Raw genomic sequence first — 14,912 nt, forward strand, 5'->3', positions numbered from 1 at the left:
CCTTCTCACATAGTCCTGCTTTGCTGAGCAAGAAGAGGCATTAATAAAGAAAATTGGCGGCGCCGAAATCCCCAATAGTTGCGCACAGTCTCCACGTCAAAGTGATGAACTGCTTCCAAGTAAGATGCAGCTCATCCTCTGGGACCGCGTTTCAGGGGGACAATAACCTGGACCACAACGACGTCCCAGCCAACGGCGCCTCTTACCCAAATGTCACCCACTCGTTACATGACAGCCTCGAAGTCATGTCGAAGGAGTGCTCCTGGATAGTATATCAACAGAAAGCCATGTCACAGCAAGGGGGTCCGACGAAGGGCAACAACATGACGTTGGGCCATCCACCAGCTGCTAAAGGCCAATCAACAACGGCGGGCAGGCATCCCGGGAGCGACGCCACGGCGATTGAAACGATATGCTGTGGCTGGTATCGGGGAGGCAGGGGGGGGGGAATTAGAACGCCAATCCCACCCAGAAAATCTCCAGGGAGAGGTGCATTTGACAGGCCCTCGCATCACTTCCAAGCGTCAATTCATGCCACTGTTTAATCATTCCATGCACTTGCGTTGCATCTTGCAGTCAGGAGCCTTCCCTGACTTGATTGGTTTTTCCGAGCGCTTTTGGGTCCAGCGTCCATTACCCGCCAGAACAAGATCGTCGTCCTCGAGCTCTCAACGGCCCTCTCAAAATACCGCTGCCCACGGCAGACAAAGCTGGCTCGTTCACCCCATCCATACAACAAGGATGGCGCCGAGGGTGCTTACCGAGGATGATCGCAGGCGCATAGGCGCGTTCAATACGGCCATGGAGCAGGCCATGAGTGGAATCACCGAGTACGACCCAGAGGAGTTTGACAGGGTGCGCCAAGCCGTTTGGGATGCCCACCCTATCGAGGACGAGGTCCGCGAGGCATACGCGGAGGAGGACTTCAACAACTCAGCCGATCCGCTGAAGGAAGTCGAGGCGACACTAAAGCATCGTTCATTTAAAGCCGACGCGCCGTGGGGGCTTGCCGTGTATAGGGTGGCATACGGAGATGATGCTGCGTGGGACCGAATGCTTCAGCATCTGCACGAGAGCGTCGAGTCCATTCAGCAAGAACCCGTCAATCAGCATCTGTATCCGCGCCATCGGTTCGAAATAATGGATGACAAGAGCCAATTCGACGGGGCGACCATTTCCCAACTGCGCGACGATTTTTCCAAGTGGGTGTTACAAGAGTACAGGCGCAACTGCAAAGAGAGCGAGCGTCCCTCCGTTGAGGACTCTGAAGCCGATGAGGAAGGGAGAACGCATGGCTACTCTGGCGGGGCACGCTACAACTTCTTCTTGGTCGTGGATGACATCTGTCTCGAATCCATGGATCAGGCGTGCGGCGCCGTGGTCAAGGCTGTCCAAAGGACGTGGTCTGCTGAGCGAGACGAAGGCGGCCGGTACTCAGTGGAAGAGATACAGGAGCTGGGACCGATACAGGACGACTCCGTATGGGAAGGGGGGTTGACGGAGAGCTCCCTCGAGAACGTGGGCTGGATGTACATGGAAACCACCGATTACGTTTCTTCGCTGGAGTCGTTGAGCCAGCCTGGCAATTGGGAGGACGAGTACCTGAGACCCCCCCAGCTACGGTGGCAGGAAGACTTTGACGATGCGCCCGGGTCCTGGAGGAGAGCGAGCAGTCCGCGGGCACAAGGAGTGTAGTGCGGCACTGTGTGGCCCAGCATCAGAAGCCCAGCATCAGAAGCCCAGCATCAGAAGCGCGACGTAGGTACGTGCTTATTCGGCAACACGCGTATGCCTTTTCCCTGAGAATCTCATCTATCAATATCAACAACAACAACAACAACAACAATAAATACTCAGTCTCCCCACATCAGGCAGCAGCTTAACTTTAAAGTTAAGACAAGGACCTCATACCAGGGAAAAACGAACCAACCAACCCCGGGCGCGCCAACCACACCGGCGGGCGGCCGAGCCGAAAGGGCCCGCCCCGTGTGGCCCGTATCCGTCGTATCCATAAAAAGTCCAGCAACACGACGACGGATCGGTCCCCCACTCCCGCGCGCCAACTTTGCTCATCCCCCCCAGGCGAGTACTGTAGGCGCCGTAATAACTTTCTCCGGGAGGCGGCGCGTCTCGTCGTAATCGCCGTCTTTTGATGAGATTCAACTGCGATATAAATTAATTTGGGCGGCCAGTGTGCGTGCTCGAGGTCGGTGCCGTCGAGGTTCAAGTCAAGTGTGCGCGAGGCGGGTTTACCTGCTGATGTGAGGTTGTCTGTTCCCTTTGCTATAAAGCCTTTCGCTAAGCTAAGAGACACAGGTAGGGAGACGGGCAGAGAGACCTTTCTCAGTCGCCCTCGCCTATAGTACGCATGCTCCTAGCTTTTCCTCTTCAGTGTGTTGGTATGGGAGCCAGGGGCACACACGACAAACACGAACACGCACACAGACGCACACATACATACACACAAACACGACATGAGAGTCCCACCATTACAAGCCGTCCTGCTGCCTTATGCAGCGAGCGCAGCAGGCGGCGACGTCACCACCCCGACGGCGACGCTCGACTCGGGCCCCGTGTTCGGCGCCTCGACGTCTCTGCCGGGCGCCATGGGGCCGGTGGCCAAGTTCCTCGGCGTGCCGTACGCCGCGTCGCCGCCGGGGCGGTTCCGGTTGCCGCGAGCGCCGGACAGGTGGACGGCGGCGAGGAACGCGACGGCGTTTGGGGACTCGTGCGTTCAGTATGTGCCTAGGACGGGTGAGTGTGTTGGCGTTTCTGTTCTTGCTCTTCAAGTCCGGCACAGCCAGCGCAATAAACGGCTGGCAATTTCTCTCCATCCACTTACACGGACTGTATTGATGGAGGGATGGCTCTGTTCTCGCCTCGACAATCCTAGAAGCTCACCGACATGCGCGTTCATGTGCTAACCAACTTAGACGTTGGCCCTGGACAGGACATTCTCGAGAAGCTCTTCAACCGGCATCCGCCCGAGAGCGAAGACTGCCTGCACATGACGCCTTTGCGCCGGCATGGCCAGGCCCGCCGTCGGGGCGGCCCGTCGTCGTCTTCATCCCCGGCGGGGGATGGACCATGGGCAACGGCCTGATTGACCTCTCCGGCTTCGCCGGGTACGAGGACATTGTTGCCTTTACGTTCAACTACCGGACCAACAGTGAGTGTCTTGTTCCAACCCTCCCTCCTTCCTCTGATACTCGTCCCAACTCCCCCTCGGCGCTGCCGTGTCCTCGCCCGTCTCGACGCATCCTGGCCCAGAACCTCAGGGCTGACGATCCATATGTGTGATGCCGCAGTCTTTGGATTCCCCAACGCGCCGGACATCCCCCTTGAGCAGCGCAACCTCGGCTTGCACGACCAGCGGCGCGCCCTCGCGTGGGTGCAGGCCAACGCGCGCGCCTTTGGCGGCGACCCGGCCAAGGTCACCATCTGGGGCGAGTCGGCGGGCTCCATGTCTGTCGACCTGCACATGCACGCCGCCGCCGCCGCTCTCCCAGAAGCGAAAGCAGATCGTGGGCCGGCGCCAGCGCCCTCGTTCCGCGCCGCCATCATGTCGAGCGGCGAGTACTCCTTCGGCATGCTCTCCCTGGCGAGCCGCCCCGACGACAGCCGCAGCTGGGACGCCGTCGTCGAGCAGGTCGGCTGCAGCGGCCGCCGCGGAGCCGACAAAGATGTACCAACGGCACGGCGCGGCGGCACGCTCGCATGCATGGGCAACGTGTCCACCGGGGCGCTTCTACAGGCAATGCACCGCGCCGGCGTGGCGTACAGCCCCATCGCCGATGGGATCACGGTGCCGTCGGGACGGGCGGCGGCGTGGCGGCAGGGGAGGACGGCCCGGGTGCCCGTCCTGTCCACGACCATGGCCGAGGAAGGGCGCGCGCTGGTGAACCGCAACGTGACCATGGAGCGGTTCCTCGAGGTGTACCTCCCGCAGCCGCTCGTGTCTGCGGCGCAGCGGGACGCCATCTTGAAGTACTACCGGGATGGTGTAGGGAGGGGAAGGAGGAGGAGAGGACCCGCGCTGGAGACGGACTTTGATGTCGCGGCGGCGATATACACCGCCTTTCACTGGCAATGCCCGATGCGGCTTCTCGCGCGTGCGTCCGCCTCGGTGCCTGCTGCTGACGACGACGACGACGACGACGTGGCGAGGAAGGAGAAGAAGAAGCAGCCGGTCTGGCGCGGGTACTTCAACGCCTCCATCGCGGAGCTCCTGCCGCCCGAGTTCCACTGGCTGGGCAAGTTTCATGGCGCGGACGTGCTACTAGCGTTCTTCTCGCCGTCCCTCTCGGCGGGAGGAGAGGGGGCAGCAGGAGGAGGAAGAGGAGGAGGAGGCGGGAAAGGGGGACCCGCGGCGCTCACGCCGCAGCTGTATGCCTTTGCGCGCTACTTCCGCGGCATGGTCGGCGCCTTTGTGCGCAACCCGGCGGCGGGGCCGGGCTGGCCGGCGACGGGCGAGCAGGCGTATCTCCCGTTCGACGTGGCGAGCCTCGGGGATGTGGGCGACGTCAAGACCGGGGGGGCGACGCCCGTCAACGGGACGGAGCTGGACGCGAGCTGTGCGCTGTACGAGGACATTTACCCGCTGCTGGAGAAGGTCATGGGGTGAAGAGGGGTTGCTGCTTGATGGGGAGCGTTCGCTCGACTGCCCATGTTTTTTCCCATCAGACAGCCCGTCTTGCTTGCTTGGTGGTGCTAGATGGCATACGTCTGTTCTGCTCTTGAATGGATCTCTAATTCCAGGTGTAGTCACTGACAAGCCATGTTGACGTTGAACGGCACTGAAACAATGGATAATCGGCTACGACTTCTAGATTGCCATGTCTAATACTACCATCCGGGCGTATGATTACCGTGCCATCACCACCCCATTACTGATATCAACTATGAGGCTCATCTCCTCGAAACGATGTACCTGTCACGAAAATCAGCATTCATTCTGCGAGATCACAGGACAGACACGCCCATCATCAACCGACTTACCCAACGTCGGATGCGACAATATCGGACCCGTCAAGCTCGGGACGTAATGCTCCTTCGACCAAGCCATCAAACTGTCCCAGCTCCGACACTGATGCGTCGTCCTCATGCTGGGCCACGGCCACCTGTAGTCGTCCTTCCACTCGTACGTGTGCAGGGACACGTCGCCGTGGCACATGACGACCTGGCGGAGCAGGTCGACGCAGTGGTCAAAGTGCTCCCGCTGGTCCGCCAGCGGGTTCGGGTCGTGGTAGTAGTCCGAGTAGTACGACTTGCGCATCTTGTTCACGCAGTGCAGCGTGTGAAAGACGTCGAGCGTCGCGAGGTAGCCGCCCTGGGCGTCGTTGAGGGGCACGGAAGTGGCGTTTGCCTTGTCGAGGTCTTCTTTTTGGACGCGGAGGTTGTTGTCTTTGACGACGACCTTCTTGTCAGCGTGGCGCGCTCTCTCCGTCGGGGCTTGGGGGGGAGGGGGACTTCCGTACATCTCAACAGGTCCTCCCATGCTGCGTCCTGCTCTGGTCGCGGCGGGCCTCTGTATTTGCCATTGTCTGCGAGATTGTGTACGATTGTTTGCTTCTCGTATTTTATGGCTGCTCTTGCGGGAGCTACAACTTCAGATTAGCAATCACATTTATCTGCGCATTTTCTTTCTTCATCTACTTACAATAGACCGCGGCAGTTTCACAGTCGCATTTCTTCGCATTTATTCTTACGTTCCATGCGTAAAGTGTGACGGTAAGGACGCTGTAAAAGACAAAGGCGGCGATGTGGAGGTGCGTTATCAGTCGCTTGTTTCGCCTAGATGTGGACGGCTGTGATGATGATAATAAGAGCTGTTCCTGGGATTTATCTTGACTCAAAAGACTCTCTGTGTCTTGCGAGTCAGTAGGATCACTGTCCTTTTCCAGAGATCTCTCTGAATACATCGTGTTGCCTGGCAAAAAGCACACAACACAGATGTTGCGAGCTGTGGTGATCGCAACTGGTGAGCGATGATGGCACGACTTTGGCGAGCTGCGTACATACGAACAGGCTGACTGACTCCGGATGCAACAGTGCCGACGCACTGCCATTAGCGCTTACCTCGGACCCGTTGCCTCGCCTCGCCTCGCGTAGCACACGTCGCAACACTTATTAGCCGCATAGCTATCATAGTATCGTTCGTTGGCGGAACTTGAAACCCCACATGCTGCACTTCTACGCGCGGAGGTGCGGGGTCAAGTGGCAACTCGTATAGTCTTTGAGACTTCGAGCGGCGCGGTATTTGACTATATCTGCAGTAGGATCGCGCTAGTTCCTTCTGCAAGGTTACATGCAGCGCTACGATCTTGGAGGGACAGGTCCTATGATTGGAATCCATTATGCTCCGACGTGCTGTCTTGGAAGAGTGGGACAGATAGTACTATCGAGGAGTCGTTTTGGTCATGGTCTTGTACAGTCACACTCTTATCACATTGGCCGCTGGGTTATGGAGTTCTACGCATGGCAAGCTTGGGTTTTCTCGAGTTGTATTCGCAAAGACTAAGTTTCGGCTCGCCACCACGCGTTTCATGGTAGTGATGATCTAAGCTCGTACATCATTTCCTGTCACTCAGCAGCGCCATGTAGTGAATCGCGGCTTTCAAGCATCGGAACGCTTCTTCCCCCACCCAGCCTGGTTGTTGTAAAGAATATCAGGGCTCTGAGCCTCAGAGCGCTTCCCCCAACCGGCCTGGTTGTTGTAGAGGACGTCCGGGCTCTGGGCCTCGGAACGCTTCTTCCCCCAGCCAGCCTGGTTGTTGTACAGAACGTCAGGGCTCTGCGCCTCGGAGCGCTTCTCGGAGCGCTTCCCCCAGCCGGCTTGGTTGTTGTAGAGGATATCGGGGCTCTGGGCCTCGGAACGCTTGCCCCAACCGGCCTGGTTGTTGTAAAGGACGTCGGGGCTCTGGGCCTCAGATCGCTTGCCCCAGCCGGCCTGGTTGTTGTACAAGATATCGGGGCTCTGAGCCTCGGAGCGCTTGCTGTCGGCGCTCTCTGGCTGAACCGGCGCAGCGATGGCGGCACCGAATAGCGCGAGGACGATAGGCAGAACAGCCTTCATTTTGGCGTTTCTTTTTCTTTTTCTTTCAAGATGAACAGATGAGTGTTTGGAAAAGAGTTGTGCTGCTGTGATATCGCGGTGTTGCTCTTGCAAAGACAAGACAGACACTATGGACGTACTGGATATCTATAGCAGTATGAGTATCTGACCACGAATTCCCTAAAGCAGAAAGCCTCAATCTCGGAACGTTGCAATGCAGCGCGCTGGCGGGGACCCTGCGTCCTGTCCGACTGTTGTGTCACCCGCCATGATCACCGTCTCGTCTCGTCTCGTCCTTGATCTCAGAATACCCCTCCATCCTCTACGCGGGGTAGAATTCGAGGAACTAACTAGCCGAGGAAAAGATGGGCGCTGGCGATCCTTCGTGTAAGCCACGTCCTCATTGACTGTCCAGTGGAGTGTCCGGCTCTTCCTCACCAAGATGCGTCCTGCACTGCACATGCAGTAAGACTAGTTTACCTCTCCAGACCTATGCGTCCAGTCGTACCACTTACCCCCATTTATCCGGATATTTTGATCACCACGCGCTTGCGTGATTCCATCTCAAACTGCCGCCGGTCGACCGACCTCAATTGTCCTTGACATCATCAGAGGTTGGCATGGGAGAGAGCTCGGTTCGGCTTAGGCCATATGGACTTCATTCATGTTGGGGTCCGAAAGTTGTCTATTGAGGCTGAGGGGGCAATACTATGCTCCAGGATAGAAGTCGCAATTGCCATTGACATTTTGCTTATTTATTCTTCTTACGCGCGTCTGTGAGTGAGCGATTGTCTCACATAGCGTACGCGAGGTTGACCAGTTGATGCAATCCTTCTGCGTCGAGACGCCATCCTACGTCTGCAACTACCCATAGCGCTTACCGGACTCTACATGCCGTGACCAATAGCCACCCGAACCCAACTCAGTGACGTGAAGGAGATCTCACACCAGTGCGATGCAAGGCTTGTTCTATACGCCGTCGGGCAGGATGCCACCTTCTTAAAGTAGAAAAGATGCAACGTTCCGAGAAGATGGGCTTATGGGCGCCGGGTGGGAATCAATCAGGCTCTCGTGGTGCTTCCCTGCTCACACAGTACATGCCGCACGGTACCGTATGGGCGAGTAACTAGATGCTTGCACGAACGTACTCTGGACCAGCTTACACAGCAACCGACTTCTTGCTTGCGTGTGCTTTGTGTTGGATTGGCTCAGAGAAACACTCAACGCCGCGAGCCATCTCCAGTCTCTTTTGCTAGGAGATAGTCGAGGTTCATCCAGGGGAGTTCTCCATTGAGCTTTTTGAGTCCCTTTCACAATGATGAATCGCAGCACCAGTGATCGAGCCTCGGATGAGGTGCCTTTCCTAGCCGACGAAGAAAAGGATGCGTACACAACTTCGAGAAGGCTTTCAAGGCGAGAAGCAAGGTGGGCGCGTCTCTTGCCGTATTCTGGCGCGCTCAACGTGACGCTGCTGGTGGCCCTGCTCGCCACATGGATCTTGCAAAGGCACGACCCGAACAAGGCGTATATCCCAAATGAAATATATTGTAAGCATTTTGAATCTCTTTCTATGAAGGGCAGCATACTGACATGTCTTCAGCGCCCGCACTGTCTGCGGTCGAGTATGAAACAGTTGTCTTCACCGGTGGGCTGCGGGGTGACAAGTCAAAGTTCCAAGGGTCCTCCAAAGAGGTGGACGCCGTATGGGATGAGATGTACAATGGTTTGTTCTGTCACCGAACCGTCGGGCTTTATGGTATATGAAACTCATCACTTCTATAACTTCCAGACGTGTTGATATCCGCAATATCCCCCGAGTCGGCCGCGAAGCTCCCCAACGCAACCACGCCGTTCACGTACGACACCGACCACTACATCGTGGAGCTCGACGTCTTCCACCAGCTGCACTGCCTCAACATGCTGCGCAAGCTCGTGTACCCCGCCGCCTACCCGATGGACCTGACGTCGGAGTCGGAGGAGGCGGCCGACAACATCTTCCACATGGAGCACTGCTACGAGCAGCTGCGGCAGTCGCTTCAGTGCTCGTCGGACATTAGCACCATATACTGGGAGTGGAGCGACAAGAAGCAGAGGATGTTTGGCAACGTGCACACGACGCACACGTGCAGGAACTTTGACAAGATTCGGGACTGGGCGGTAGAGCACCATGCCACGACGGACTTGGACTTTGCCAAGCACGTAATGGGAGCGCCGTTGCGACACGATTGAGAGAACCAATAGCAGTAAACTGTGATGGCGAAATTCATTATATGATATTATATCTCTGTAAACGCTCATGATCGGTGCCTGGTGTAATTTTGCGCAAGTGACACACCGGGTGTTAGTCACCGGCGAAGAAGACCCCGTAGTGCCAACATCAAGTCGCCCGGCTTACATGGGCTTCAAAGTGAGGAGTTTCTATTTTGCGCACTTTGGATACTTGACAAATATCTTGGTGCCCGAGTCCTTCATGCCCTCTGGGTGACCTCCTATCATCTTGACACAGTGGCTCGTGTGGTGATAATTGGCCGTGTACGAGTCCAGCTCCTGCGTCGGGTCCAGCAGGATCCTATGCAGCCTCTTCCAGACGTACATGCAGTGGGCGACGTGCCAGTCAAACGTGGTGGTGAAGTGCCCGTAGTCGCCGGCCCCGAGCTCCAACATGGTGAGGTTTCGGCCCGCGGCGGTCTCGTAGGGCCACTGGCGGCCCCGGTACATGTCCCTCGCGTCCTGCGCGTCGTCGTCGGTGAGGCAGGACGCCGGCAGCCACGAGTGCAGGACGATGCTGTACAGGCAGCCCCGCGCCCGGGCGTCCTCGGGCGAGTTGCCGCAGTCGCCGTGCGACCAGGAGAGGGGGAGGCCGGTGTCGGGATCGGTGCCGTTGCGCGCGTGCGGGAGGTTGCGCGCGTGCGAGTGCTGTGCTGGCATCGTGAGGGCCGAATAGAGGGCCGTGGCCGCGCCCATGGTGGCGAGGCCGACGAGGAACGAGCCCAGCGCTGAGACCCATCCTCGGTGTTGCCGTCGCCGCCGCAGGGGCCGTTGGTATCCCCCTTCTCCATCTTCGCTGGCGTCACTATCAACTCGGGCGTACTTGATTTCTTCGACCATGTTGAATGCCGTAAGAGATGGAGAGATGGAGATGCAGAGTGAGAAAGAGAGAGCTGCGGATGCCTCGCCGTCTTCTCGTGAGCCTGTACTATCGTCGACACCTGCGGTACAACATGTGTCAAGAAAAGGGGGGAAACAAGGCTGCTTGATGAGACTGTCTTCCTGCTAGGGAGTGAACAGGGAAAAGAGGCAGCCTGAGACAGGTGAGATGTAACCATCAATCGGAGCATAAACATGCAGTCCTCCCACAACAGCGCTGTGCCGCGCGTAGCGAGGGTCACCTTTTCACACAGTGCAGCTACGCCACCTCTCGGCAGGCAAACCCCCCAACTAGAACTCCACGTCAGACAGCAACTCACTCCCCTAGTGGATGACGCGGCTGGGCTGGGCCGGGCCGATCGGTGGAGGGCGGGCTTTGAGGCGAGTTGAGCCTAGCTGGAGGAGTTGGCGCGGGGCATGGGGCACGGGGCACGGGAGGCGATGGAACGGGCAGTGAGGGGGTGCTATGGGGTGCCTTTTCTGCCTAGCACGGCGGCCACGACGCTTGACTTTGTCAAGTATACGTGTGGTCTCTGTTGACCTATACAGGCTCGAGCGCAAGCCGTTGCACGTGGGCTCGGACGAGGCACTCGAGGCAATACAGTTTGTAATACAAAGAAAAACGTCATGTCTATCGCGACGCAGCAGGATTATCTATGTATGTTGCGTATATTTCATACAATTCCACTATCTACTAGCGACAGGAAGCGGCACTTGACGATAGCAGCCATCGTTGAAAAAAAAAAGACTCGAAACCCTAGCGTGATTCGCAATCTCTATGTCATCTCGACCTGTAGACCTAGGCCCCTGCGGCTTTGAAGTCAAAATCTACTACGTAAATGATTATACATTGTGAAGATCACTCGGCTTTCGGTCAGAGCTGCCTACACGTGAAGGACGGGGCACTCTGCGTCTGCTTCTGCCACGACGGAATACGAGCAAGCTCGCCCTCGATTCGTACGTGACAGGCAATTGATTTTTATTTTTCCATTTCACAAGCCTCAATACGCCTGGCAAGTGTATATTAAGACCCCCATGGGTTCCTGGGACTCAAGTTGGTTGTAGCACAATCCAAGAACTCCCAGAATCACCTCAAGTACCCGCCCAGCACTTCACGAGACAATCCGACAACGACAATGAAGCGTCCTCTCCTCTCCTTGTTTCCCCTAGCGCTTGCCGGTTTGACGTGGGCTCTCCAAGGCGATGAGCTCTGGAAGACGATCGAGACATCGAAAGTCGACGCTGAAGCTGAAGTGTGGCAGCGGAATAGCGACACCATCTTGGGGGTATGTATGAATGAGCCCTGTCAGTCAATACATAGGGCCACGCAATGCCAAATTGACTTCATGCAGAATTGTGACCACAACACTCACAAGTGTAGCTTCAAATGGGCACTTGATCCTGTTCCATCAGTAAGCAGCGAGGGACAGTGCCATGTCTCCTGGCTCATCATTCTTCGTCCCGGCGAAGCTACTTGCGTCACCACGGTATGTTCACGAACTATTTATTGCCTATAAGCGCGAATTCTGAACGTACGCTCTAGAAGTGTGCGACGGGAAGATGTGGTGTCACACAGTCGACGTGGGGAGAGTGGATCGCAGTCTGCTTGTAGTTGGCACGCCGCGTGAAAGGGGTCCTACGCACAACGAGAAGAACAACAAGAAAAAATATAGTGACTTAGGACTCATAACATGGATGTAATTTGACACCTCGTCTATGTGTTCGAAGCGCGGTGACGATGTTAGGCTAGGTTGCTCCGATACATGCGGCAGGTGTTTCTGAAAGAACCCCCCCCCCCCTTATGGCTCTCGATATCCCCGAACCCTTCTAAAGATGGAGTCCTCGTCATCGTGATGCCATGCTGGCCATCCTCAGGGGCAACCGCCCTACGTAACCCTCTATGACTCCTAATACGTACCTTGATAGGATGTCATTACTGTCTGCCAGCGACAGCAAGTGGCATGTAAGGATAGCAGCCACGGTCAAAGCGTACGCAGAACTCTGGCGGCAGTTATAATCTTCACTCCCTCTCCAGTCTTTTGACCCCAGGATACATCATTAAACTCTAAAGTAATCGAAATCAAATAGATTTGAGCACTATGAATATCACGGTGTCAAATCCAACCCCCCACCCCCCTCGCGAGATAACTCGGTCTCCATCAAGCCTGCCTATACGTAAAAGCCGTGGTATGCTGCGTATGGTACTGCTGCGATGTGAATAGTGATAATGATACCATTATCTAGTGCATCTCGCCCGGGTGGAGCTACAATGGCCCCGTGCATTCAACAGGAACTATAGGCATACGTACGTCTATCAGGGCTCCCACCTACATCGTACGCAATGGATAATATATTGCTCTCATTGCGGCCAATTTATTGCTGACCTTACGTTTACATATTATTTCTTTATGTTCATGCTCATATAATGACGCGAATATATAAAGACGCCTATAGTGCCCTCGACCCCATATCATTAGTTAGTTCAAGAACCGCTATAAAACCCCCCAACTCTTGAGACATCCGACGGCAATAATGAATCTACTATTCCTCTTCTTTTTGTACGTGGTGCTTGCAAGATCGGGACACCCCCCACGAGAAGACGATGTACTAGCTTGCATATTTGCAGAGGAAGGTGAAGCTATGGCTTACGTCGAGCGCTGGAATGACAATCCCGTCCCTGGAGTATATCTATCTTCTTGTTAATATCTAGGGGATATACGTTACTAATATATTTTTATATATAGACGTACGACATATTGTCTAAACAATGCACTTTCGCTTGGGCATTACATCCCTACTTTAACAAGGGGGTACAATGGGGCGAGCAATGGGAAGTCTATAAGCGCTATCGCACGCAACCATCCCGTAAAGTAAGTTAACGAGCCTAGCTACCTATCAGCGTGGATGCTAAATATGCACCCTAGAAATGCTTTACGGGGGAATGCTGGGCTACTAGGAAGAAGTTTAAGGGCGGTGGTGGGAATTCTTGGCGTATATACTGTTATCGGCCGGAGCCTACGGGGACGACTAGTTACCCGTTGGTGGGTCCTGCGGAAACTAACTAAGAGGTGTGACAATGGGTAACGTTAGTTAGTATTACGGATAGATTAGTTAGCCTCCTAGTTAGCCGGCTCTTTTACTCGGTTCTCTCTCTTCTCTCTCTTGGCTACCTATATAGCTCCTCTTCTTCCTCCCTCTATAAGCCCATTAAGTCTCTTTATTAGCTATCGCCTATATAACTTCTTTATATTTAAGCACTATAAATATTATCGTATTAGGTCTAATACTCCTTACGAGATAACTTAAACTTATACGTAAAAGCAGTATATATATTAGTATTGCTACTATAGAAATAGTAATACCCTTATATAATATAACTCGCCCGGGTAGAGCTATAATAGCCCCATATATTTAATAGATACTATAGGCATACGTACGTCTATTAGGCTCCTACCTAGATCGTATATTAGGGATAATATTACGTATATATATTATTTCTGTTAATGCTAATATGATAACGCGTATATTATATAAAGACGTCTATAGTCCCCCAGACCCTATATTAGCTAGTTGCGTAACCGCCATTGAACCCTCGAACTCTTAAGACATCCGATAGCAACTATGAGGCTTCTCTTCCTCTCCTTCTTACCCGTGGCGCTTGCTATTCGCGGACAATTCCCAAGGGAAGGCGATGTGATATTACATAGATATCAATCCCAAGAGGAAGCATTATATGCTAAGCAGTTATGGAATGGAAACCCCATTAAAGGAGTATGTATATACTCTTACTACTAGCTAGGGGATATTCGTTACTAATATATTGATATATAGGAATGCGGGCAGCTATTACAATCATGTGGTTTCTTTTGGGCAACGCATCCCTACTACATCAGCACCTCGGAGCATCCCGAGAAATGGGAAGTCTGGATGCGCTATCGCTTTAACAGCTGCGGTAGAAGAGTAGGTTAATGAGCCTAACTACCTATTAGAGTGCATGCTAAGTATGCACCCTAGGTTTGCACTACGGGGGATTGTCTTGCCAATGCAAGGATACCTAAGAGCGGTGGGATGCTATGGACGATACATTGTATGTAGTTGGTATTATACATGGGTTGGTCAGCCTCCCAGATCGCCGAATCTCTCTGTCTCTCTCTGTCTCTCTCTCGGCCACCTACATAGCTCCTCTTCTTCCTCCCTCCGTAAGCCCATCAAGTCTCTTCAACAGCTATGCGCCCATGCTCCCTCTGGTCATGTTTCTCGCAACTACCAACGGTACCTAAATGCCTCACGCTCCATCGGCAACGACGCTTTGATTCGGTAAGATGACGAGCCTCATGCCACGCAGGACTTTGGCGCGAGACACAAGAGCCGCTGCGCATGTCGTCGGGGTCATCCTATGAACCCCGCCTTTGCGCCCGCGGGCTGCATGTTTTCCAAGTACATTGACATTACGCATTTAATTACGTAGAGTACAGGCCTAGAGTACAGGCCTAGAGTACAGGCCTCGCTGCGGTTAGGCCGCGCGGGGGGGGAAAGGCCGCGCAATCGCAAGGTTTCGAAAGTTGAACAGGCCAACAACGGCTGGTCCAAGCAGGCGACTATTGGAAGGGACAACCGACATGAGCGCCGGAGGAACGATGACTGCCAGGCTCGCTCTGAAACGATTCAATGGCAGTTGTAAAGAGAGACCCCTTCGCACTTTGCAGGAAGG

General features: G+C 54.8%; 7 protein-coding genes across 7 annotated transcripts; 4 read left to right on the plus strand and 3 right to left on the minus strand.

Annotated features, from left to right (window-relative positions):
* Window positions 1-712: 712 nt before the first annotated feature.
* On the plus strand, window positions 713-1,695 carry JDV02_005766 (uncharacterized protein; the record flags this gene model as incomplete). The annotated part of the gene is made up of 1 exon (XM_047987083.1): window positions 713-1,695. The coding sequence occupies exon 1, from the start codon at window positions 742-744 to the stop codon at window positions 1,693-1,695; it is 954 nt and encodes a 317-aa protein (XP_047843067.1). The 5' UTR covers window positions 713-741.
* Window positions 1,696-2,474: 779 nt separating this feature from the next.
* JDV02_005767 (Acetylcholinesterase) lies at window positions 2,475-3,103 on the plus strand (the record flags this gene model as incomplete). Its single annotated transcript, XM_047987084.1, has 2 exons — window positions 2,475-2,754; window positions 2,934-3,103. 2 exons carry the CDS (start codon window positions 2,475-2,477, stop codon window positions 3,101-3,103), a joined length of 450 nt encoding a protein of 149 aa, XP_047843068.1.
* Window positions 3,104-3,292: 189 nt separating this feature from the next.
* JDV02_005768 (uncharacterized protein) lies at window positions 3,293-4,808 on the plus strand (the record flags this gene model as incomplete). Its single annotated transcript, XM_047987085.1, has 2 exons — window positions 3,293-4,273; window positions 4,385-4,808. The coding sequence occupies 2 exons, from the start codon at window positions 3,293-3,295 to the stop codon at window positions 4,622-4,624; spliced, it is 1,221 nt and encodes a 406-aa protein (XP_047843069.1). The 3' UTR covers window positions 4,625-4,808.
* Window positions 4,791-5,921, minus strand: JDV02_005769 (uncharacterized protein; the record flags this gene model as incomplete). The annotated part of the gene is made up of 4 exons (XM_047987086.1): window positions 4,791-4,930; window positions 4,999-5,403; window positions 5,478-5,600; window positions 5,660-5,921. The coding sequence occupies 4 exons, from the start codon at window positions 5,919-5,921 to the stop codon at window positions 4,896-4,898; spliced, it is 825 nt and encodes a 274-aa protein (XP_047843070.1). The 3' UTR covers window positions 4,791-4,895.
* Window positions 5,922-6,485: 564 nt separating this feature from the next.
* On the minus strand, window positions 6,486-7,156 carry JDV02_005770 (uncharacterized protein). The gene has a single exon (XM_047987087.1). The coding sequence runs from the start codon at window positions 7,073-7,075 to the stop codon at window positions 6,617-6,619; it is 459 nt and encodes a 152-aa protein (XP_047843071.1). The 5' UTR covers window positions 7,076-7,156; the 3' UTR covers window positions 6,486-6,616.
* A 1,010-nt stretch (window positions 7,157-8,166) lies between these two features.
* JDV02_005771 (uncharacterized protein) lies at window positions 8,167-9,283 on the plus strand (the record flags this gene model as incomplete). Its single annotated transcript, XM_047987088.1, has 3 exons — window positions 8,167-8,601; window positions 8,655-8,777; window positions 8,844-9,283. Exons 1-3 carry the CDS (start codon window positions 8,370-8,372, stop codon window positions 9,281-9,283), a joined length of 795 nt encoding a protein of 264 aa, XP_047843072.1. The 5' UTR covers window positions 8,167-8,369.
* Window positions 9,284-9,472: 189 nt separating this feature from the next.
* On the minus strand, window positions 9,473-10,162 carry JDV02_005772 (uncharacterized protein; the record flags this gene model as incomplete). Its single annotated transcript, XM_047987089.1, has 1 exon — window positions 9,473-10,162. One exon carries the CDS (start codon window positions 10,160-10,162, stop codon window positions 9,473-9,475), a length of 690 nt encoding a protein of 229 aa, XP_047843073.1.
* Window positions 10,163-14,912: the final 4,750 nt, after the last annotated feature.

The sequence above is a fragment of the Purpureocillium takamizusanense genome, chromosome 5, assembly GCF_022605165.1.
Source record: "Purpureocillium takamizusanense chromosome 5, complete sequence".
Lineage (NCBI taxonomy): Eukaryota > Fungi > Ascomycota > Sordariomycetes > Hypocreales > Ophiocordycipitaceae > Purpureocillium > Purpureocillium takamizusanense.

What these genes read in the sequence shown, in the direction of transcription:
- JDV02_005770 (XM_047987087.1), bottom strand. Translation starts at nt 7,075, where the DNA reads ATGAAGGCTGTTCTGCCTATCGTCCTCGCGCTATTCGGTGCCGCCATC.